Source organism: Telmatherina bonti, assembly GCF_933228915.1.
Source record: "Telmatherina bonti genome assembly, chromosome: 8".
NCBI classification, from domain to species: domain Eukaryota; kingdom Metazoa; phylum Chordata; class Actinopteri; order Atheriniformes; family Telmatherinidae; genus Telmatherina; species Telmatherina bonti.
Genome location: NC_136626.1, coordinates 33797619 through 33822633, shown reverse-complemented (window position 1 = coordinate 33822633; position 25015 = coordinate 33797619). Strand labels below are relative to the sequence as shown.

Here is a 25015-nt window from a genome sequence, read left to right as displayed (position 1 = left end):
TACTACAGTAGTACTACTTAACAGTCATTTACTACAGTAGTACTATTAACAGTCATTCACTACAGTAGTACTACTAACAGTCATTTACTACAGTCGTACTACTAACAGTCAGTTACTACAGTAGTACTACTAACAGTCATTTACTACAGTAGTACTACTAACAGTCATTTACTACGGTAGTACTAAAAGTCATTTACTACAGTAGTACTACTTAACAGTCATTTACTACAGTAGTACTATTAACAGTCATTCACTACAGTAGTACTACTAACAGTCATTTACTACAGTAGTACTACTAACAGTCAGTTACTACAGTAGTACTACTAACAGTCATTTACTACAGTAGTACTACTAACAGTCATTTACTACAGTAGTACTACTTAACAGTCATTTACTACAGTAGTACTATTAACAGTCATTTACTACAGTAGTACTACTAACAGTCATTTACTACAGTCGTACTACTAACAGTCAGTTACTACAGTAGTACTACTAACAGTCATTTACTACAGTAGTACTACTAACAGTGATTTACTACAGTAGAACTACTAACAGTCATTTACTACAGTAGTACTACTAACAGTGATTTACTACAGTAGTACTGCTAACAGTCATTTACTACACCAGACATGAAGGTCAGATGCTGCAGACTAAGTGTATGTCTGGTCAGTATTTTTAGTTTTTAAAGATTATTTCTAGATTAAAGATAATATTACTAAGTGTTATGGACAAGGCCTGGTGCTGGGAAAAACATATTTCACAGAGGAAAAGTGTAATAGTACTACAATAATAATAATAGTAATAGTAGTACTACCCTGTTAAATTAGTCTGGTAAGAAGCTAAATAAGTCTAAATGTAAAACTTTATATGTTTTTAAACCCTTTGATGCATAGTGGCCCTGCAGTGTGCACCTATTTACAAGCTTTTTCTTGCATATTCATGAATGAGGAGGGTATTTTTGTAATTGCATTGTTTTATTATTAATTCATGCATGAAAGGGTTAATGAACTTCAAGTTTATGTTTTTACATTTCAGTGTTATTATTAATGTCCAGCAATGAGGCCTGAAGTCCATAAAAGTGTCTCCATGGCACTTTGAATTTGGCAAATGTAGATTTGTGTTAGAACTTGTTGTGTTTATTTTTGTAATTTCTGTGCAATAAAACTATTAATCTACAGATCAATTTATAGATCTACATGTAAGTATCAGCCATGTTTTTGTCCCATATTTGCACAACAACCTGACAAGTCATTAAGGGAGTACCACCACTTATTTTGTTCCACTTAATGAGAATCTCCCATTCCACCCCATCATGATGACAATCTCCCGTTCCACCTCATCGTGATGAGAATCTCCCGTTCCACCTCATCGTGATGAGAATCTCCCGTTCCACCTCATCGTGATGAGAATCTCCCGTTCCACCTCATCGTGATGAGAATCTCCAGTTCCACCACATCGTGATGAGAATCTCCCGTTCCACCACATCGTGATGAGAATCTCCCGTTCCACCTCATCGTGATGGGAATCTCCCGTTCCACCTCATCGTGATGAGAATCTCCCGTTCCACCTCATCGTGATGAGAATCTCCCGTTCCACCACATCGTGATGAGAATCTCCCGTTCCACCACATCGTGATGAGAATCTCCCGTTCCACCTCATCGTGATGAGAATCTCCCGTTCCACCACATCGTGATGAGAATCTCCCGTTCCACCTCATCGTGATGAGAATCTCCCGTTCCACCACATCGTGATGAGAATCTCCCGTTCCACCACATCGTGATGAGAATCTCCCGTTCCACCTCATCGTGATGAGAATCTCCCGTTCCACCTCATCGTGATGAAAATCTCCGGTTCCACCACATCGTGATGAGAATCTCCCGTTCCACCTCATCGTGATGAGAATCTCCCGTTCCACCTCATCGTGATGAGAATCTCCCGTTCCACCTCATCGTGATGAGAATCTCCCGTTTCACCTCATCGTGATGAGAATCTCCCGTTCCACCTCATCGTGATGAGAATCTCCCGTTCCACCTCATCGTGATGAGAATCTCCGGTTCCACCACATCGTGATGAGAATCTCCCGTTCCACCTCATCGTGATGAGAATCTCCGGTTCCACCACATCGTGATGAGAATCTCCCGTTCCACCTCATCGTGATGAGAATCTCCCGTTCCACCTCATCGTGATGAGAATCTCCCGTTTCACCTCATCGTGATGAGAATCTCCCGTTCCACCTCATCGTGATGAGAATCTCCCGTTCCACCTCATCGTGATGAGAATCTCCCGTTCCACCTCATCGTGATGAGAATCTCCCGTTCCACCTCATCGTGATGAGAATCTCCCGTTCCACCTCATCGTGATGAGAATCTCCCGTTCCACCTCATCGTGATGAGAATCTCCCGTTCCACCACATCGTGATGAGAATCTCCCGTTCCACCACATCGTGATGAGAATCTCCCGTTCCACCACATCATGATGAGAATCTCCCGTTCCACCTCATCATGATGAGAATCTCCGGTTCCACCACATCGTGATGAGAATCTCCCGTTCCACCTCATCGTGATGAGAATCTCCCGTTCCACCTCATCGTGATGAGAATCTCCCGTTCCACCTCATCATGATGAGAATCTCCGGTTCCACCACATCGTGATGAGAATCTCCCGTTCCACCTCATCGTGATGAGAATCTCCCGTTCCACCTCATCGTGATGAGAATCTCCCGTTCCACCTCATCGTGATGAGAATCTCCCGTTCCACCACATCACCATGAGAATCTCCCGTTCCACCTCATCATGATGACAATCTCCCGTTCCACCTCATCATGATGAGAATCTCCCGTTCCACCACATCATGATGAGAATCTCCTGTTCCACCTCATCATGATGAGAATCTCCCGTTCCACCTCATCATGATGAGAATCTCCCGTTCCACCTCATCGTGATGAGAATCTCCCGTTCCACCCCCTCGTGATGAGAATCTCCCGTTCCACCTCATCATGATGAGAATCTCCTGTTCCACCTCATCATGATGAGAATCTCCTGTTCCACCTCATCATGATGAGAATCTCCCGTTCCACCTCATCATGATGAGAATCTCCTGTTCCACTGTTGGGGAAAATTGTTATGAGTTTGGTTTGTATTAAGTATTAGACATATATGCATTGATTTGCTGTGATCCTGCTGTGTTTTGTGTCTATGCACAAAGCTTTCTTTAAGTTATATGATCCTTGTCTGGAATGTGCAGACAAAGTCTGAGACAGGAAGAGTTTCCTGCAGGGCATCTGTTTTTGTCAACTGCTTGGTTGACCAGTTGCTTAAGGTTAAAGGTCAGGAAGAGAATGATTGTTTTCTGTGGTGTGCCCAGCAACTAGGAGGAGTTAAGCATGGTTTATAATCGGGTGTTACTTCAGCATCTGCAGAGAGGGTTCTCTCTCCAAGCTCCAGCGTGTGCTTGTATTAGTTTATAATAAAATGTTCATTGTAAGAAGACAGTTGACTCTTAGATGTATTACAACTTCTCAAGACCAGAGTATTTTCCACCACAGTTTTTGGGGGCTCGTCTCGGGATCCTGCGTCAGTCCGCCCAGGTTGGGGATAGACGGGTTGGCCGCCTGAATCCACAGATTCATCCTAAGAACCTCAATTAGAGAATTTCAGAGGACAGGACGTCTTTCTCCCACCCGTGGTCGACTACGCCAGGACTCCTTCTGAACCAGTGTGAAAAGACAATGGTGAGAAGTGTTATTCTAAATTTACATTAATTTTCAGACTCAAACTGGAGTCAAACATTACTAGAAATTTATCACAAATTAATAATCAATATCTTAATTAATAATCACAATATTTTTCTGTTTTGTGGTCAATTGTCTTCATTATTCTCATTGTGACAGGGATTCTCCTCCTCACCTCCTCATCGAAATAACTCAAGGGATAAGAGAATAACTTAAGACGAGATCAGGTTGACGTCATAAATAAAATTCTGTGAGTTTAAGTTAAGTTTAGGTTAAAGTTTAAGTTAAAAATTGTGAGTAACAAGACCAAGTCGTAAGTGCTGTGAGCTAGACGTAGCAAGACCAGACCAGTAAATCTTGTGAGTTACAAGTCCGAGACCAGTAAATTAGTCAGTAAGTCCTGTGAGCTCGAGAAGCAAGACCAGGCCAACCTTGAGTTAGAAAACTGAGAGGAAAGCCATCTTGAGTGAGGAGGAACAGAGAAGAAACTGTGTGGGCTGGTTTCTGGAGACATTGAGAATTTTGCCTGATAATTCTACAAAGGTGTGGGATTGACCCTCTGTGTACATCCGCTGCAAACAGAACTAGTTCCTTTGCAGTAGGAGGTTGATGTACAGCACCATTAAGAAGTTGAAATCTCTGTCTTCATGTGAGGGGAAACTGGGGTGGTTGTGTAAAATTTCCTGTGTTAAACTTGATTGGATTGATTGTGTGGAGAATTAAAACCACGTCTTGTGAAGCCACACCGGACTCTCGCAGGAGAGCCTAGAAGCTTGTGTGGGGGTAGACAAACGTGGGGGCACGACCCATTCACATGCATTCATCCAACTGTTGAAGTGAATTGTTTGTGTAAAATCTAATTTACTGCAGTAAGAAAAAAAAAAAACAACAAAAAATGTATGAGAGAGTTTCAGATATGAAGGAGTCCAGAGAGGGAAGTGAGGAAAAGAGTGTGTTCATTAAAGGCCTTCTGCTCACTGAAGGAGATGATGTCATAGCATGTTAGGCAGAAACAAACATATAAATCCTGTGTAAAATAGCTGCTTGTGCTTTTCTTCCTAAAGCTTTTATAAGAGCATAAAAGCCACTCCCTGTATGAATGTGGAACCTTTTCCTGAGGAAAAGCATTCTTTATTATCACCTGAGAACATTTTAAAGAGCAACAACATATTAAGAATGAAAAATCAGAAATGTGAGAGATTTGATTCATAGTATTAGGAACTTACTATGTTAAATTACTGTACATTGTGTAGGCAATAAACTTAGGTTTCTGTCTGTTCCCTTTCAGACATTCATAAGGTGATTTTTATTCCTCTACTACTGCTATTATAAATTTATGCCTAGCATGTCTAAATAAATTTAGATAGACTGGAAATAAATAATGCAGCTGAAGGATGCTGAAACTAAGCATAATGTTAGGAAAAAAAGAAAATTCTTGACCTTAAAACAGGAATGGTGAACCAACGTAACTTTGCTAGAGTAAATTTCCCTTGCAATAAGTTCACTTTAGTTAAATGTGAGCTAACGGCGAGAAGAGAAGTTCTCAGAACAAGTGTATCTTCTTAGCAAGATCATGTTCAGCTTTCCCAGGAGAGAACTGAGTTATGAATCCACTGATAATATAGTCTCACACACACAATTACAATGTAATATTCAAGTTACATGATGTTCACAGCACAGAACATGGTTCACAAAATATGTTTGCCACAGGATTCAGAAGAAAACTATTATAATTATGAGGCTATGATCTTTATTTTCCCCTTACTGGAGAAGAAAATACACCACATGACCAAATGGTTCAGTCTCAAAAGCTCGTCTGCTGTATGGTGTTGGACACATTGCAGCGTTCCCTTCTAAACCCTTGTCAGCATGCAGCTTGGTCCACAGGGTCCTAAAATTGTCTATCCTGCCTGAAGGGGATTCAGAGGAGGGGCTGGGGGAGAGTGAGTTCTTGACCCGGGTCACTGCAGAGTTCTGGGTGTCACGCGTGGTCAGTCAGGAGACTGGAGCAGAAACGGTCCCTACAACCTACAGCATCATTCCACCTCCCCTCTGTGTCAGCTCTGAGTCCTGGAGCAGAACCTGATATGCAGATGTGGCTGCATGGACCCGGCCGCTGCTGATGGCCTGGGGATCCCAGAACCAGAGGGTCTGGCAGAGCCCTGTTGGTTGTGACTGTGAACAGTGTGGATATGGCTTCTATGGTGGACATGTGAGCTGGATTTTCACCTTTGACCTCTGGAGGTGATGGATCCTCCTTGTCCTCAGACTGTGTTTCAGTTGTGGGATTTTCTGGAAGTAAAAGACTAACGGATGTGGCCGGCAGGCAGCACAAGTCCCACCCCGACTACAGAGTCAGATGATGTTTTCTGGAATAAGCTGCACCCTGATTCTGTCAGAAAGACTGTTGTGTTCACTCAGTTCTCTGTGGAAAACCTGGATCTGCTTCCTGGAACTTTTGCCCACTCTCTGATCCTTTACATGTCACGCTTTGTTATTTACACATGTGAATCTGATTTATCTACCAGGAAGCTTTGATGAACATATGTCGGGCACTTCCTGGCATGAATTTCTGATTGTATGCTGATTGGTGGGGAGCATGGTGGCTGTGGCGCGTCTGACTCCTGAGCAGATCGAGTGATACAAGCTGAATGATTATCCACAAGACCAGGCCAAGGAATGAGGCCCTACAACCAAACATTTACTCACTGTTTCTGCTTAGCTTTAACTACATTTATGAGCATGTATAAAATTTTGCACTCCTGCAGACTTCTGCAACTGAACAATGTCACAGACATCTCTGCTCTGCTGCAGGGAAGCTGAACAGTTTATACAGACTAGTCAACTTCTGGCACGCTGTGCCTTATAAAAAAGCAAAAAAAAAGGTGTCAAATTCTGCCGCCTTTTCAAAAAAAAAAAAAAGTGATGAATACTAAGTTTTTAATGTTTGAGACAGAATAGATGTCAAGAGAAAACAAAAACACGAGAAAAAAATAAGCCGCTATATGACATTAAATAAGAAGGTAGCTTTGTAATTTCCCGACTTCAGTGAATGCAACACAAGTACAACAATCTGTGTTTTATTTGCTGACAGCTGGTGTTTTATCCCTAATCTGAATTCATTATTTTGAATTAAAGCAGACATGCTCAGTGGTTAAAATACACATCAGATGATTTTTGTTTAAAGAGTAGAACCAACTCTTGCGATGGCTGCCAGTAAACAGACCAGTCTCTTAGTTAACACGCTTAATAAGTAAACAAACAAGTCATTTAAGCCCTGTATGTCCTCAAAATAACATGAATATGAGGCAGATTATTTGTAACAGTATTGATACTTCCAAAGTTAAGCTAACTATGCTAAACCGTTAGCCTTGGCCTTTTCTGTTACACACGTTTGCATTAAAATCATTAAGGAAGAAGTGCTGCTGTGAGTGTGTGCACGTACATGTGTGCGTCGTGTTGTTGTAGATGAAAACAGTTTTGCCATCAGTATTAGAAGTTTGTTTCTAAATGCTGCTTTAGTTCAAATAGATAGAAAACAAACAGCTTTATTATGACCTGAAGGTCTCTGGCTGTTCAGTACCTGAAGTCCAGCTGTTAAAGATGGGTTTACATCTTGTTGCTTTATGCTTATGCTTATGTTTACAATATATTTGGAATAGAAAGCCAGTCTTATCATGATCTCAGTTTTGTCTGTGTTATGCATTAATGAGGATGCTGGCTGTTGCATGTGTGTGTTGCTCCTGAATGGGTCTGTTGGAGTCTGAGAGAGACAAATCAGAGTAAACCATGAGACTAAACTGGACTACATTACTGATTAAATCAACAGTTCTGAATGAGCTTTATTTAATATATGCAGAGATTCTTCAGTTTGGTTCTGCTTCTATCATTTAGCAGACATGACATAAACAACACGAGCAGTAAATCAGAAAGGAAATTCCAGCATGGATAAGTGTTGGTCAGACTGCTGGGAGTCCAGTTTGACACATGTCCTGCTATGCAGTGCTCGAGGATTTTTCTGGTTGTTGGTTAAGATGAGACTACCTGATAGGAACTTTGCAATAATTAATTAAATGAATTTGGTTACTTTGAATGATTACCTACCAGATAAACGAGTGGCCCTAACTGTTGCTTTGTATTGTTCATGTTTTACTCTTTGACTGTTTAGCTGAAACTGACTATCTTCTGCACCCCCCAGGCCTGGCCCCTGACCGACCTCTAGTTGACCCTGACTTGATTTTCCTTTTGATGCTGTTTGCTCTGACTGTGACACTGCTGTGACGGTGGAGGCTGCAGCTCTCCCGTCTCAGTTCTCGTTACTTGAGCTTACTCTTTAGCTGAAAACAAGTCCATGTTTTGGCGCTCTCTTATGAATGACTTTCTGGATGCCATTTTCCTGAATGTTTTCCTCCCACAAGTTGCAGACGGGGAAATTTCCTTCTGGCTCTCTTTTCAGGTCTTCCTTGGACCAAAAGTACTTTCTCTGGTTCTGATGTACATGCGCATGCGTAACATGGAAACATGGGCTTTTTTGTGATTCTTTTTGCAGGACCCTCACCCAAGTGGGCATGGTTCCTTCCAAGACTGCCTGTTCAGACACAGCTCTGTGTGAAAGTAATGTTTTAACATATTGTCCTAACCTCATAAGAACCCTTTTCAGGCATTTGCACACAGGTGAAAGCTAGCCTTCATGAATCAGCATCTACGCAGCTCTATTCACTTCAGCCTGGAGATTTTGTCCTGATAAGAAGCTTTAAACATCAGCGCTGGAACCAACATTGATGGTTTAGGCCATTTCAGGTTTTCCTGACGACCCAGACAGCGGTAAAAGTCGCAGAGTGAGCTGCTTGGCACTACAGATTGCTTGAACCTCCTGAAGCTCTTCAGTCTGAAATTACAGAAGAATAACGCACCACCCAATAAATCCCTGTGGTTGCGTGGGTAAGTGAGATAGTCTACTCTCACGCCTGAAGACCAGCCTTCGCTCTCAAGCAAGATCAGTGAGAGGTGAAAGAAGCGCTCCACTGCGACTGTGACATGCCAAGTCCCACCAGAACGCCGACAGTGTCTTCACTACACCTCTGTCACCCCCTAAGACGAATGATTTGTTTCCACTTTTCTTACATTTATCCTTAGACTGAGATTTTGAAGCTGAAGTAAATGGCTCCTCACTATTGTAATTTCTGAAAGATTCTTTTAAAACCTGATAGGCATGAGGCTCCTGATGTTTTGAGAATGTTGTCTTCTGTATGTATTTTTGCGTTCTGATAACAATTTCTCTTCTTATTGTTGGTCCTGTAGGACCAAGAGGAGGGAGAGTGTTGGGGAAAATTGTTATGAGTTTGGTTTGTATTAAGTATTAGACATATATGCATTGATTTGCTGTGATCCTGCTATGTTTTGTGTCTATGCACAAAGCTTTCTTTAAGTTATATGATCCTTGTCTGGAATGTGCAGACAAAGTCTGAGACAGGAAGAGTTTCCTGCAGGGCATCTGTTTTTGTCAACTGCTTGGTTGACCAGTTGCTTAAGGTTAAAGGTCAGGAAGAGAATGATTGTTTTCTGTGGTGTGCCCAGCAACTAGGAGGAGTTAAGCATGGTTTATAATCGGGTGTTACTTCAGCATCTGCAGAGAGGGTTCTCTCTCCAAGCTCCAGCGTGTGCTTGTATTAGTTTATAATAAAATGTTCATTGTAAGAAGACAGTTGACTCTTAGATGTATTACAACTTCTCAAGACCAGAGTATTTTCCACCACACCACCTCATCACCATGAGAATCTCCCGTTCCACCTCATCACCATGAGAATCTCCCGTTCCACCTCATCATGACGAGAATCTCCCGTTCCACCTCATCACCATGAGAATCTCCCGTTCCACCTCATCATGACGAGAATCTCCCGTTCCACCACATCATGATGAGAATCTCCCGTTCCACCTCATCATGATGAGAATCTCCCATTCCACCTCATCATGACGAGAATCTCCCGTTCCACCTCATCATGACGAGAATCTCCCGTTCCACCTCATCATGATGAGAATCTCCCGTTCCACCTCATCATGACGACAATCTCCCGTTCCACCTCATCATGACGACAATCTCCCGTTCCACCACATCATGATGAGAATCTCCCGTTCCACCTCATCATGACGAGAATCTCCCGTTCCACCTCATCATGACGAGAATCTCCCGTTCCACCTCATCATGACGAGAATCTCCCGTTCCACCTCATCACGATGAGAATCTCCCGTTCCACCACATCATGATGAGAATCTCGCGTTCCACCACATCATGATGAGAATCTCCCGTTCCACCTCATCACCATGAGAATCTCCCGTTCCACCACATCATGATGAGAATGTCCCGTTCCACCACATCATGATGAGAATCTCCCGTTCCACCTCATCATGATGAGAATCTCCCGTTCCACCACATCACCATGAGAATCTCCCGTTCCACCTCATCACCATGAGAATCTCCCGTTCCACCACATCATGATGAGAATCTCCCGTTCCACCTCATCATGATGAGAATCTCCCGTTCCACCACATCATGATGAGAATCTCCCGTTCCACCTCATCATGATGAGAATCTCCCGTTCCACCTCATCACCATGAGAATCTCCCGTTCCACCTCATCATGATGAGAATCTCCCGTTCCACCTCATCATGATGAGAATCTCCCGTTCCACCACATCACCATGAGAATCTCCCGTTCCACCTCATCATGATGAGAATCTCCCGTTCCACCTCATCATGATGAGAATCTCCCGTTCCACCACGTCCCAAAGCTGCTCTGCTGGATGTAGATCTGGTGACTGTGGAGCCGTTGGAGGACAGTGAACTCATCGTCATGGTGGAGATGATGTGAGCTTTGTGACATGGTGCATCATCCTGCTGGAAGTTTCCATCAGAAGATGCTACACTGTGCTCAGAAAGGGATGGACATGGTCAGCAGCAGGACTCAGGTAGGCTGTGGAGGTTAAACCAGGTCATGTTGGTACTAAGGGGACCAAAGTGGGACCAGAAAACCTCCCACCACCATTCAACCAGCAGCAGCCTGAAGCGTTGATCCTGACGGCAGGATGGATCCATGTTGTCATGATGTTTCCAGCAGATTCTGATCCTACCATGTGAATGTGGAGCTGAACTGGAGACTCATCAGACCAGCAACGTTTCTCCATCTTCTATTGTCCAGTTCTGGTGAGTCTGTGTGAATTGTAGCCTCAGTTTCCTGTTCTTACTGACAGGAGGAAACCCGCTGTGGTCTTCTGCTGCTGGAGACCATCTGCTTCCAGGCTGGACGTGTTGTGTGTTCAGAGATGATGTTCTGCAGATCTTGGTTGGAACCAGTGCTTACTGGACTTCCTGTTGTCTTTCCATCATCTCCAACCAGTCTGTCCATTCTCCTCTGACCTCTGACATCAACCAGACATTCTGGTCCAGACAACTGCTAAAATCTCCTTTCTACCTCATTCTGATGATCAGTTTGAACATCAGCAGATTGTCTTCATCATGTCTGCATGACTTGGTGTGCCAACATGCTGCCATGTGATTGGCTGACTCAATATTTGTGTTAAGAAGGAGTTTAACAGTGTGTGTGTGTGTGTGTGTGTAAGCATAAAGACAGCTAAACATGTCATGGTAAAGGGTGGACAGAAAGTCTGGATTTCCATTTATTTGTCTTTATTCATCTTCAGAAAATGTGGACAACTAACTAACTACAACAGGCACCACCTGTTGGACGGCTCCACCCACCTCTGTGCAAATGAAGTTGCAAATAACCAGGAGGGAACTACTAACCAGCAAAACAGGCAAAGCTGGTTTCTATGTAAACACGGCAGGATGTCAGAGCAACAGTCGGTCTGTTTATCAGTCACCTGTAGAACAAATTTAAGCTGAGCTACTAAAGAAGACAATAAAATAATAAAAAGACAAAAACGGCTGACGTATTTTCAGACTTTCATCGTCATCATATCAGTTCCTGCTTTAAAACAAACATCACAAGACTTTATGACAATCACATATGTGGTAATCTGTTTTCTGTGCTTGGAAAGCCTCAGTAATGAAAGGTGCAGCGTTTCTCAAACACACCTGTATTTGTCTGCAGCGCTGAAAGACGTGCAGAAGAGACTTCAGCCGTTTGATTCATGTGTTGGATGCAAAAGTTACAGGATTGTAGATCTCAAGGACTGGACTGGCGCACCTGATTCAGAGATGATTAAACTCTAGGGCTGACGACAGGCTTTTGTCCCGATTCGATTCCGATTTTTTGGGTGACGATTCGATTTAAATTGCGAATCTCACAATTTTTCAATATTGCTGATTTTTGTAGATTAAAAACAAAATAAATGATTAAAACTTTTTTTCTCATCATTTTTCTTGATTTCAATGAGGAAAAAAAAAAACCCAGTAGCCAGACCATCATTCTCCCACTACAATGCTGAAGAAGACAAGCAAAAAGAACAATAAAAACAATAAAAATGACAAATATTTTATAATGGATTATTTTTATTTAGTTGGGAAAAAAATCAATTTTTTAACAAAAAAAATCGGTTTTAAAATTGTGAAGCAAAAAAAAAGTCCATATTTTTCTATTCAATTTTCCCACCTCTATTAAACTCATCTGGGTTTTGGTTTAGGCCAGGACTAAATTCAGTCCTCGGGATGCAATCCAACAGGTTTTCCATGTACCCCTGCTCCAACATATTTGAATCAAATTACGTGGATCTAACAGACTAGCAGGTTCTGCTCAACAACTCCTTCATTTGAGTCAGCTGTGTTGGAGCAGGGAAACATAGAAAACCTGCTGGTCTGGGTTTATTAGTTTTGTCATTAAAAATCTTAAAGGTTTCCTGTTTTATGTTGTAGTTTTTTACTTTATGTATATTTTTCTTTCTGCTTCTTGTTCATCATTACAGGTTGTTAGAGTTGCTCGGTTCACCTGCTCCATTTAGTTATACCTGTGTGTGTGTGTGTGTGTGTGTGTGTGTGTGTGTGTGTGTGTGTGTGTGTGTGTGTGAGTGTATACCCCCCTTTTTTATTTTAATTTTTCTTGTGTCAGTTTATTTTCATTTCACATTTTGTCATGTTTCTGTGACGTTCTCCGTTTATTTTTGGCATCAAAACCAAAGTCCTGCACCAGTCTGCGTTCTGCCTCAGCAGCCTGCAGCTGGACCTTGGTCCAACTGGGTCCACAACCACAACAAACCTGGGAGAATTTATTTGAAGGCAGGAGTGGGTGGGTTTAGGTCAGGGTGGGGAGGATGGGGAGGCAGACAGGTGGGACATGTACAATGTCTTTAAAATAGAATAAAAATTAAAATAAAGTTGCTTTTAGGGGGAAATTAACTGATTACTACAAGTATAACCTGCAGTCATTGCTCTGTGGTTCCATCTGTCTTACAAGGATCTTAAATGCCAACTTGAGCTTGTCCTGATTTCCTCCAGACCAGCTGTTTAGTTCAGGACTGCAGAGGATGCAGGATCAGGGTTAAAGCTGCAGGTTTGTCTTCCTAAACACATGCAGGACACGGAAGAAGGAAGTGCACCTGCTGCCGTCTCATTCTCCAGCTTCATACCTGCCTCATGTTCTGGGACTAATCTGCTTTTATTGTTTTCTGCAGCTGCAGTTAAGTTTCGATACGGAGGAAGTCAGAAAGTCGCGAGAGGGAAACTTTTACTTTTCAGAAGCAGAAAGTTCAGCCGTGTTGTCCCGCTGGCTCCATGGCGGACATGAAGGAAGGAGCGCAGACTGAGCGGCAGGATCAGCTCCAAGCCTCCTCCTCCAGCGGACCAGCGGACTCTCCGCCAGCTGCTGCCCGCCAGGAGGACGCGGAGGGCCCGCAGGTGGCGCACGGAGGGCCCGGCTCCCAGCGCGGGGGCCCCGTCGTGGATTCATGTCTGGCGCAGTTCAAACTCAGGAAGTTCTTCGTTTTACGGGTAAAAAAAAAAAAACCCACAAGCATTTAAACTCTGAACATACAGCAGGTTTTACAGCCAGCAGCATTTTATATGAGCTTTTACTGTTGTTAAAAGGGAATATTTTATTAGAAAATATTAGATTTATGGGATCGGTTTTCCTGCTTCAGTAAACAAAACATTTGGATTGTATTTAGACTGGACCAGGAAAACACGCCAGTTAAATGCAGGTTGTAGTTTTGATGACTTGTGGCCCAGATTTGGCAACCCGTGCCCCACAGAAAGGTTGCCAAATTACGGAATCGTCCTTTAATTGACAGACAAACGTTGTGTCCTGGATTGAACCGAAACGGGACGCACTTTGTTCCGTTTCTCATAACTTTCCAACAGCCTACACATGTCGGTCACACATATCAACACTCAATCTAAGAATAATTAACAAAATAAAAGACAGAAAATCCAGCAAAACTGTCTTTTCGTGCAGGTCCAGCCTCCTCTGTGTCTGTATGTTGGACAGTCACGGTTGGCTAGAGACAGACATGACTCACGCACGCTCCTCAGAAGACCATGTCTCCTGTAGCCTACCTGGTTATTTCTCTACGTCCTCAAAATAAAAAAAATGCAACAAAACAGACGTGAGAGGGAAGAGACGCTTATAAGTCAAACTGCAAGTGAAACCACACAGGTGTTACTGTTCAATGTTGCACACTACACACAAAGTAGAGATCCATGTAATTACAGCTTTATGTCTCCTAATTAGTAAAACTCCAACAATGTTTCACAACAGGAAATGTATAAGGCATTTCAGTCTTTAAATTTGATTAATTGATTACTTAATCACACCTTTAGTCTACTTAAGACAGGAGTACAAATCATACCGCTGCTGTGGACGCCCCACTTGCCTGCATGGACGTCCCTTATTTTAATTTCTGAAAGGTGGCGACCCGAGGCCCACATGAAGCTGATGTTTAGCAGAAGGGATCCCCAGATGAGACACAACTTCATTCTCTGAGATTTAATTTGCTTATTAACTGAAAACACTTTAATTTTGGACCTCATTAACATGTGGTTGGATTGCAGAGAGGCAGGGCCACAACAAGAAAAATGTTGATGTGGTACCCAGACCCAAACCCTATGGAAGCCCATTCCCGTCACTTTTCACTAACATGATTTTTTTTTCTTCACAAATATCTCCTTATTATAAGATTTAAGGTCCTAGTTATGTGACTCAAAGTTATTATTTTAATTCAAAGTCCTAATTATATGTTTAAATTATTATGGATAGAAAAATTACAATATTAAGCTGAAAAGTTGTTAGGAGATAAAATGAAAAAATGTCATAATTCTCATTTATTTTATTTATTAAAATTGAGTTAAAGTTTGAAATAAAAACTAAGGATGAGATTAAAAAAAAAAAAAAAAAATCACAATTTGATTGAAAGTCAGTCAGTCCGTCATTTTCCGAATCGCTTAGTCCCCATAAGGAAAGCTGGAGCATATCCCAGCAGTCATTGGGCAAGAGGTAGGTACACCCTGGACAGGTTGCCGGTCCATAACAGCGCGAGATTAAAAGTTGTGATATTTAAAATACAAATGACAAAATTTAAATATTTTTAATTTACAAGAGGTGGAAATGGACTTCCAAACAAAAAACACATTAACTAATGTGTTATTGTTTTTCCAACTTTTAACAAATTATGAGCAATGTGATTTCTTTTTAAAAACTTTGTTTCAAGTAAATGTGCAGCCATCTGAACGATTTTACTATTATTTGTTTAAGATGGCCAAAGTTCACCTGTTGGCTTAAAGACAGGCAATTATAAAATGTAAATATGTAAAGCTGTAAACAAAGATACTCTGAGAGACTGTAAAGCATGTCAACAACTTGTGTGTTCATAACATGTATCCTAAAGAAGAGCCAGGCTGTTATAGTAAAAAAAAAAAAAAAAAAAAAAGCTAATAAATAGATAAGTAAAATTCCCTTCAACTAAATGTATTTTTTAAAAGAAACAAAAATAATTCCCACATATAGGGGCGATTTATTACCATGTAATGTGCCACAGTTGATGTTGTGCTAAAGTTATCCACTAGGGGGCAAAATACAAGTATTAGATTGTATACAACAGGGTTTTAAACAAAGATTTCACTATAAAGTGATAAAATATGTATTAGAAAATGTCTGAATTATATGTGATGCACAAGGTGTTTAAGTACTGCAAAACATGCTTCTTCAACTACAAAATAGTTTAAAGTCACGTTGTCGTTGACTTCCTACGTTAGTGAAACTGAATGATTGTGGAGTGCTTTGCAGTGCAAAAACTTTGCACATGCACTATGCGACAGTAAGCTGCAACAGGAACTCATTAAATGATAGCCTTTGTAGGGTTTTCAGTGATGGACAAGAAGCTGGAGAACTGGTCCGGCACTTTATGAGCTGGTGTGGAAATTCTTACCGTGTCTTGAACACCAACAGAAGTAGAGAATGCTGCTTTTAAGAGGAACAGGAATAAACATAACACAGTCTACATCTTGGGAGAAGAGGTGGATGTAGTGGAAAAATACAAGAACCTTGGAGTTCAGCTAAACAGACTAGACTAGACTAGACCGGAACATGGAGGCATCTACAAGAAGTGACAGAGTGGACTGTACTTCTTAAGGAAGCTGACATTGTTAAGCGCTTGCTCCAAAGTTTTGCATATCTTCTATAGGTCTTGTGAAAAGCGCCATCAGCATCTATTGGGGCAGCAAGAAAGCTGTTCTGTGCTGGGATTAACTGTGGAACTCCAGGAGCTGATTGTCCAGGAAAGATGCTGCACAAGCCGTCAAAGATAAATGATGTTTCTTCACATCTTCTACACAATGTGAAGAAACATCAGAGTGTTAGTGTGAGGCTTTTTAAAGCCTACAATATGAATTTCTCTGTGATTAAAAAGGTATCTTTATTTCCATCCGTCCGTCCATCCATCCATCCATCCATCCATCCCTCCATCCCAGGTCAGGATGGGGAGGCAGCAGATTACGCAGATAAATCCAGACTGCAGTCGGTTCTTTCAGTTCCCAAAACATTCCCAGGATTCCCAGATTTGCTGAGCGACATTGTCCAGCCTGCGTGTTCCAGATCTTCCATGGAGCTTCCACCAGGTGGGACAGGCTTATCTGAGATTGGGTTGGGGTGGACAGCTGCAGGGAAGCCCAGACTTTTCTCTCATAAGCCTCATTCGCCAGCTTGTTCTGGGGGAACTTTGGGGCGTTCTCAGGCCCAGCCTGCCCAGCGTGTTTTTGGTCTTTCCCGGGGTCTCCTCTACTTAGAGCAGTGGTGTCATTCTCCGGTCCTTGAGGGCCACAATCCTGCAGTTTTCCATGTATACCTGCTCCAACACACCTGACTCAAATTAAGCAGTCATTGTGCAGAACTTCATTGGCTGTTGGAGGTTTGTTGGAACAGGGATACCTGGAAAACTGGCAGGACGGCGGCCCTTGAGGACCGTTTTTGGACACCCCTGTCCTAGAGGGACGTGTTCAGAACACCTCACTGTGCAGGAGGAGCGGCTCTACTCTGAGCCCCTACCAGATGACCGACTGACCTTATCTCTAAGGGAGAGCCCGGCCACCCTGCGGAGGAATTTCAGCTGCTTGTTTTAGCGATCGCATTCTTTCGGTCGGTCAGCTGATGACCACAGGTGAAGGAATGTAGATTTACCAGTAAACTGAGAGTTTTCTTCACCAAAACAGATCGATGCGGAGTCCACATTACTGGAGACGCCCCAATGATCTGCCTGTCAATCTCACGCTACAAGTGTTTGAATTGTTGAATCATTGAAGCGATTAAGTTGCTCTACAGTCCTGTGTCTCCATCGTCATATTTTGCACTTTATAACCCGACGCACATTTTCAATGGGAGACAGGTCTGGACTTCAGGCGGGTCAGTCTAGTACCTGTACTCGCTTGTTACGAAGCCGTGCTCATGTAACATCTGCATCAGCATTGTCTTACTGAAATAAGCAAGGATGTCCCTAAAAGGCAGCATGCTGCTCCAAAACCTGTATGCACCTTCAGGATGAATGTAGTCTTCACAGATGTGCAGGCTACCGTGTCATGGGCTCTAAGAAAGGAGCCCAAGGAAAGAGCTGCTGGCACCAAATCTAAAATTAATATGTGCAAAAAACAATACAGTTTGAACATCAGTTAAACATAAACTATTCTCAGCTTTCGTCACTGACAACATGATTTGCACAAAAGTGATGTACGCGGGTGGCTAAAAGATGAAAAGAAAACAGCAGGTTTACTGGAATAGTTGCTGCTTTCTCTTGACTACGGTTGACTCTTTTCTTTACATTTATTCATTTATCAATACAGAGATACAGTTGTACCAAGTCTGACAATAAAGTATTGTATAAAAACTGTGTAATTCAGAAGTTACCCAGAAAAACACTCGAAGAACGTAAACCTCCGCCAAGGCCTTTAAAAAGTTCCTGGATCCAAACGATGATCTGGACCACCACCAAAAATAAATCAGTTCTTCCTTTTTTACATTTCCAACAAGTCCTGAAAATTTAATAAACTTTTTAAGTTATCTTGAACACAAACAGATAAACAGATAAAGCCGGTAAAAACATAACCTCCTTGGCGGAGGTAATCATGCTACCATGTAAAACTCTTTGTGAAACATCAATATCATATTTTTCCATAAACACCAAATAGGAGTAAAATTTATCATTTGCATTTAGTAGATTACTCTGTGTAAACATTATTTATAAATGTAAAAAAGTGTTTTGTTGTCCCACAGAAAACATCTATGGCTACGTTCACACTACAGGCTGAAGTGACTTAAATCAGATGTTTTTGTCCCTATGCGACCTGTAACCGATCTTTTCTTAACAGTCTGAACGACAAAGATCTGATACTTTCGAATGCGACCCAGGCCGCTTGGATATGTGGTCCTAAATCCGATATGTATCCGGTCTTTTGCCATGTGACTTCAGTCTGAACGGTCAGGTTGCATTAATCCGACCGACGCGTCATTAACACACGACAAACGTCATTATTCAGCGTTTGTTGTTTACGAACTCTTCAATGCGCTCACATCACTCTCCCACCAATCCTGACTGCGACTCCGTACCCAAACGTTTCTCTCTACAGTTGTTGCTGCCACAGCTCCACAAAAGGCCTCGACCAAAACTTTTACTTTCCTCTTCCGTCAACGTCTCCTTAAAACAAACCCATTCCCAACGTTGTGGCTACGGTTGGACAAAACGTTTAAATGCTCTGCTGCCGTCCATATTTACTTCCGCAAACACAAAGACATCACAGCTCACTGCACGTCGCCGTGTCTTCTACGCATGCGGGACGCTTCTGGTGCGCACGAGGTTCATACAGGAGATCACATACAAGTCACATTTGATCGGAAAAAATTTGGATTTCACAAAAACATCCGATATGAGCAGCGAGCCCTGCAGTCTGAACGTAGCCTATGTAGGGAAACTGCGTTGATTCTGCAGCAAAACTCGAAAAGCGAGACCCATCCCATATGGCGGCGACGCGGGTTCACTCTCCAGCGCCCAATGAGGCGTTACTATTTTTGTAGTCCGCTTCCTGTATCTAGGTTTGTAGGCGGGCCGAGTCTGCTTCTTCGATCTGAGTCAGAATTCATTTGGTGCGTTCACATTTCCCCAAACAAAGCCGCCTTTCCCAGCAAACGGACTCGGATTCGACCAAAAAGGCTGATGTGAACGTGAGTTTTACAGCTGCAAGCTCTCAGTATGAACTCATGATCTTTTTCAAGTTCTCAAACTTGCCGTTGATGTAATGAAACAAAGCAGAAGGACAGAATGAACGCGTGTAGCTGACAGTCTACATGTGAGGTGCACAGATTTGTGCACCAAAGCTTCCCTCCGTGTGTTACTCAGCTTTGACGTCGTCGGCTTTCTTCTTTTTCGCATGTCTACACATCATATTGTGGTTTAGTGAGATATTTCTTTTTTTTTTTTTTTTTTTTTAACACAGACACTTTGACATTTTCCTTGTCACGGCTACATGTCCGCCCCAGAGATTACCCTTTAAGCTTTGTGTGCACACGTTATGATTGTCACAATGGAAAATTAGAAAGTGACACCCGTGCATTTGTGTCTCCGCAGCCTGGCACTCTGGATCAGGCCATCAAAGATACCAAAGCTCTGGTGAATAAGGAAGAGGATGGCAGCATTCACAGCATCTGGCTGATGGCAGAGTGAGTTCACCAGACCGTGTTATTTGTGTCATCATGAGGTGGGAATCCTCAAACGTGTCTTGCAGAAAGGTATTTTCTTTCAGTTATTATCTTTTTTCCAGCGAGTGCTGCATTGTTGTGTCAGCCCACCCACACTCTGATCCTGGATTCCTGCAACACCTCTGTTTTCTCTACAGCATCGTGCTCAGCCAAGGTTAACTCATTTCATTAGTCCAGTCGAAGCTTCTCACCCACACCTCCACGATGCCTTGGCTGTTCAGTGAACTGTCCTCTTTTGGCCGATCGCTGTCAGCTGCAATCAGGAGTGTTTCAGTGGGAGACGGCCACGTGCAGCCGGCTCAGCAGGCCGGAAGAAAGAAGGCCACTTGCAGAGAATCCAGGCCACCGTGAATTAGCAGCGTCTCGGGCGGAGTGTGTGTCTGTGTGTGTGAAAAAGGCAAATTATGCTTTTTAGTGATTTTAATTATTACAGCAGAAATGTATTAACATATTTTAGGATCAGATGAGGAAGCAGATATGGCAAAGTTGCATTCAAAGGTGTTTCTGTTATTATTTCTTTTCTTTTTTTTTTTAAACTTTTTTCAGAGAAATTTTTAGTGATTTTGAAAGCTTACATGTATATTGTATGATCCTTGCCATGGGCACTTTTGGAAATTGTGAAACTTTTACTGTACATAATTGAGCAGCTTTGCAATCCATGTTTTTGTGTGTGTCTTTGTGTGTGTGTGTGTGTGTGTGTGAACTTTCAATAACCCCTGGCAGAATTTTACCCCCAAAACTGCACCACAAAGTAGAAAACTTTCTCACAGCATTAATGTCCAGTTTTGCCTCCAACTATTCCTACCTCCATGTTTACTAACATGATGAACTACACCCCCTACGTTTTGCTCAACTCCACCTGTTGTCAATTTTTTAAAAAAAATACCAGACTAAAGATGTGGCGGTGCGAGGTCTGGGGGGCGATCGGGGGGTAGATTGAGGATCTTGAATGGCAGACAGCTGCTCAGGCAAGGTGGAAGATAAATAAAGATTCATGAAGCAGCTACACCGCAGACTGTTCGCATCTTCGAGGTTGAAGACGCTTCAAGATGCAACAATTCAAAACTTTTATTGTCATACACTCAGTTAGAAACATGTTTCTTTGTATGATGAAATTCTTTCTTTGTTGCCTGCACTGGATGCCGAAAGTGTCTAGAATCAGAGATATAAAGTCAAAGTATAAATTAGATAAATGATATTAAGGTAAAGAGAACCATGCAAGATAGAACAGAAATAAACAATCTTTAAGAAGATACACGCTGAAGAAAAAAGTACATTTTATGTACATATTTGCAGATATGTGCAATCTTGGTTTGATGTTAAACTATCAGAATTACAAACACTGTGCAAAGTGGTTGGTATAGTGTGCAAACAGAAAGTGTAAACATTCTAGCAGTTACATGTGCATCTGTATGTAAAGTTAGCTCAACTTGACAGTCAGTCAAACAGTGTAATTGTTCATTTCCCCTCCATCAGCTGCATAATACAGTGGTCCTGAACCGAAACGCTTCAGCAGGCTGTGGTGACGCGTCGCAGGTTGATGCAGCTGTCAGACGTGTGACTGTTGTGTTCTGATCTGCTGTCTGTCGCCACATTAGGATCAGCTGGTAAAGAATAAAGTCCAGTGTTACTTTTGCACCCCTTAAAAACACAAACCTGTCCCATTGCAGCCATATTTTCTTCAAAGCTTTGCAAAAGTCTAAATTGTTGGCAGTGATGTTTGGATCAATCCACCCAACTAAAGTCAGAGTGTAAATATTCACGTTCCTGCTTGTTACCAGGGGACTCCACTCCGGTCACACTCGGACCAAATGTTACTGGATGCAAACAAAGTATGGCAACAATAGAGGAGGTTGGTGTTTATTTTATAGATTTTGAGATCATGCAAAAAGAAAAACAAATCAAAAACCAGAAGTTGCTTGTGACAGCTGGTAGGATATTACAGATCAGGTTTCCTGCTATGGCAACAAGCATCTTTATCACTATGTAGCAGCTATGATACATCGAAATAAAGCCGGAAACTTTAGGCTTGATCAGCAAACTTGTCCTCAAAAATTACCGGAATTTTTACTTCAGTCAACCTTTTGACCTTACCTCGGGCTAAACAGTTCCTTACACTGCCCCCTGCTGGTCACTCACATATTGCCACTTGACAACGTACCTTCGCCAACGACCTTTTAAACAAATGTAAAATATGCTGGCCATGATTAAGGCTTATTCTTGCACATAAACTGAGGTCTGTCTCTGGTTATTTTTCACCACATATGCTACCACTTCATGCGCGCTCTTCAGAAGTTGCTGTGATTCATTTGTCCACTAGACATCACTGAAGCCTTGAAGCTTTGAAGCCTCGGTGCTTCATGAGACACACTGGTTCGGGTGTGTTTGGAAAGACAAGTGTCTGTGTTGTTATATTCTTCACATGATGTGATGTCATTTTTGTCACCACATCATCCATCTTTTCTCTCTTAGGCTTTATGTGGCCTTCCTCTAGCTGGTCTGTTGATGCAAGGAGTCTCATGTTTTTCATTGAGTTAATCCTGTATCTGTGAAATAGTTGTTAAATCTCTGTTTTATAACTGATCAAAGCTTGATGTATTGATCTTATAATCCCTTTTTCTATAAGTTCACAGTGGCATGTGCTGCGTTAGACTGCAGAGACACTGCCGAGTTTCCCACCTTTCCACCAGTAAAGGGACCACAGTCTCACTAACTATCTGCTTGTTTCAGGGTTGATCACTGGAACAATGAAAAGGAACGCCTGGTTGTCATCACAGACAACTCTCTCCTGGTCTGCAAGTACGACTTCATGATGCTGTCCACGGAGCAGATTCAGAGGATCCCGCTGAACTTCGTGGACCGCATCTCTCAGGGACCCTTCAGCTTCCCAAAGCACTCCCTGCTTCAGTAAGTTCTGTCTCGTTACCGTCCATCCAACCTGCAGCTCTAAACTTAGAAAATGTAGCTGAATTTGTTTCGTAATGAGGAAACTCAGACTCTGACACATCCTAATTGCTCTGTTTTTGGGTTTAGTTGGTAATTAAAAAACTAAAAACTCAGCTCGGAGGATTACAAATATTAACCCTAATTATCTGCACCGTGCTCTAATTTGTTTCACAAAAGCTAAATTTCCTGTGAGAAAAGTTCTGGCTTGACTTGCCTAATGGTGTGTTTTGGCCTGGATATCCTAGTTTCACGTCCTGTTTTCATGTTGCTCAGTAGAAACATGTTGTCAAATTTAAAGAAAGGTTTGAGGATGCAATGAAAAATGTAAGATGTGTGTTGTACGGAAGGCCAAACAGGACCGGGAGAGCTGAAACTGATGAAGGGGGAGAGTCTCTTTTGAGGAGAGCAAAGCTGTCACTTGGAGCTGTCACTGAACTGATTAGTGGCAAAATTAATGTAGTCCCTTCATGTAAACCTTTTAAAGACGGCTCCGGGGATACCAAACCAACTAAAACTAATTTGATGAATAAAATGTAATGCGCTGTGAAGAGCTTAGAGAGCGCAGCCTTTATTGGAGGTTTTATCTCTGCGCATTGCATTAAATTATACATGAAACATTTGTGAAAGCCACCCGGGAGTCCAGCAGTAAAAAGACAGTTTCAAATAGAAAAGACTGGAGCGTCAAACGTTTCCTCTTTCTGTCTTCATCTTCAGATCCCGCACTTTCCTCACACTCCTCCTCTTTCCCTCAGGAAGTGTCTTCTTTTTTTGTGGAGGTCGTTTTGTCTTATTTTTGGCAGAAATTGATTGGCAACAACGTTCGTTTATGCAGAAACGAGTTCTCTCCCACTGTTCGAACGCTGCAAAACTTTCCTTCCACATCACAGAATCTCTGTGAGAGCTTGGCTGAGGAGATGAGATTATTTTTTTAATTCTACATTTATTCTTTTTTTTTTTTTTGTCGCGCTCCTGTTTCCTAGGAAAGAATCTGCACAAACAGCTGCAAACATCATACAAAAGCATGAGCTTGTGGAGGTTTTTATTCAAATCTGCATCATATTAAGTCTCGCAGAGAGACGTTAGGGTGCACAAAGATGCAACACTGGATTTCACTCTGCTTTACAGGTTTTCTGTGATTGGTTTGGTCTGTGTGTGTTCAAGCTGCACAAATTGCAGTATAACAACACTGATAGTGGAGAAAGAGATGGTGTTTTGTAGTGTCCTGTGTAGAGACATCTGCTGGGGTTAATTTAAAGAGACTGACTGACTGCAGATTTTTGACAGAATAAGCTGAAAATGTTGGAAATGCTTGAACTACTAAACGGCTATATGTTCCGGATCTAAGTCTAAAATTGTAGAGCTGGAAGGTATGACCAGACATCTCATGGTGTTTTTTTTAATCAAATGGACCCAGTAGCTTACAAAGTTCTGCACAATGACTCATCCATTTGAGACAGATGTGTCTGAGCAGGGAAACACTGAAAACCTGCAGAATTACGGCCTTCATAGGACCAAACCAAGTAGCAACGGTCTGTTGGACAGAACCAAAAAAATAAAAATAAAAAAACATGTTGACGTCCACAGTGTCCTAATCAACAAGCCCTGAGTCCATCTTTCTCCTCAGAGCTTATCAGAACTGTGTGTGTTGTGATGGTGTTGGTTTTCTCCACCAACCTTTTGCCTGTTTTCTTGTTGTTGGTACTGCTAGCAAACACGTTTGCCTGAGTCAGTTTCACCTTACGGCGCATTGCGCAAACTGTGAGCTGCATGTAGGTAAGAGCTAACCAAGCTAACCTGGAGCTAACCAGCTAACGGAGGTAAGCGGGCTAAAGCTAAGTCATGTTGTTAAGCGGCTAAAAACCGCGGTTGTTCTACGTACTTGAAGCGAGAGATCGGGTATGTGTCAATCAAAGGGACACGCCCCTAAATAGGCCAGATTTGGAGATTAATTTACTTTTAAATCTTTACACTGGCTTCCAGTCAATCACAGAATAGATTTCAAAACCCTGCTGATCGTTTACAAATCCCAGAATGGTTTAGGACCAGAATACATCTGTGATATATTCAGAGAATATAAACCAAGCAGAGCTCTTCGATCCAAAGACTCTGGTCCACTAGTCCAGACCAGGGTCCAGACTAAACATGGAGAAGCAGCAT

At 42.2% G+C, this 25015-nt stretch overlaps 1 protein-coding gene across 1 annotated transcript in view; it reads left to right on the top strand.

Annotated features, from left to right (window-relative positions):
- Positions 1 to 13452: 13452 nt before the first annotated feature.
- Positions 13453 to 25015, top strand: part of tprg1 (tumor protein p63 regulated 1) — a gene marked incomplete at both ends in the record, with an annotated part of 30441 nt that continues 18878 nt past the window's right edge. Inside the window, 3 exons of the mRNA XM_079245721.1 lie at positions 13453 to 13668; positions 19782 to 19873; positions 22643 to 22819. Coding sequence (XP_079101847.1) covers positions 13453 to 13668; positions 19782 to 19873; positions 22643 to 22819 — 485 coding nt within the window. The remainder of the gene's footprint in view (positions 13669 to 19781; positions 19874 to 22642; positions 22820 to 25015) is intronic.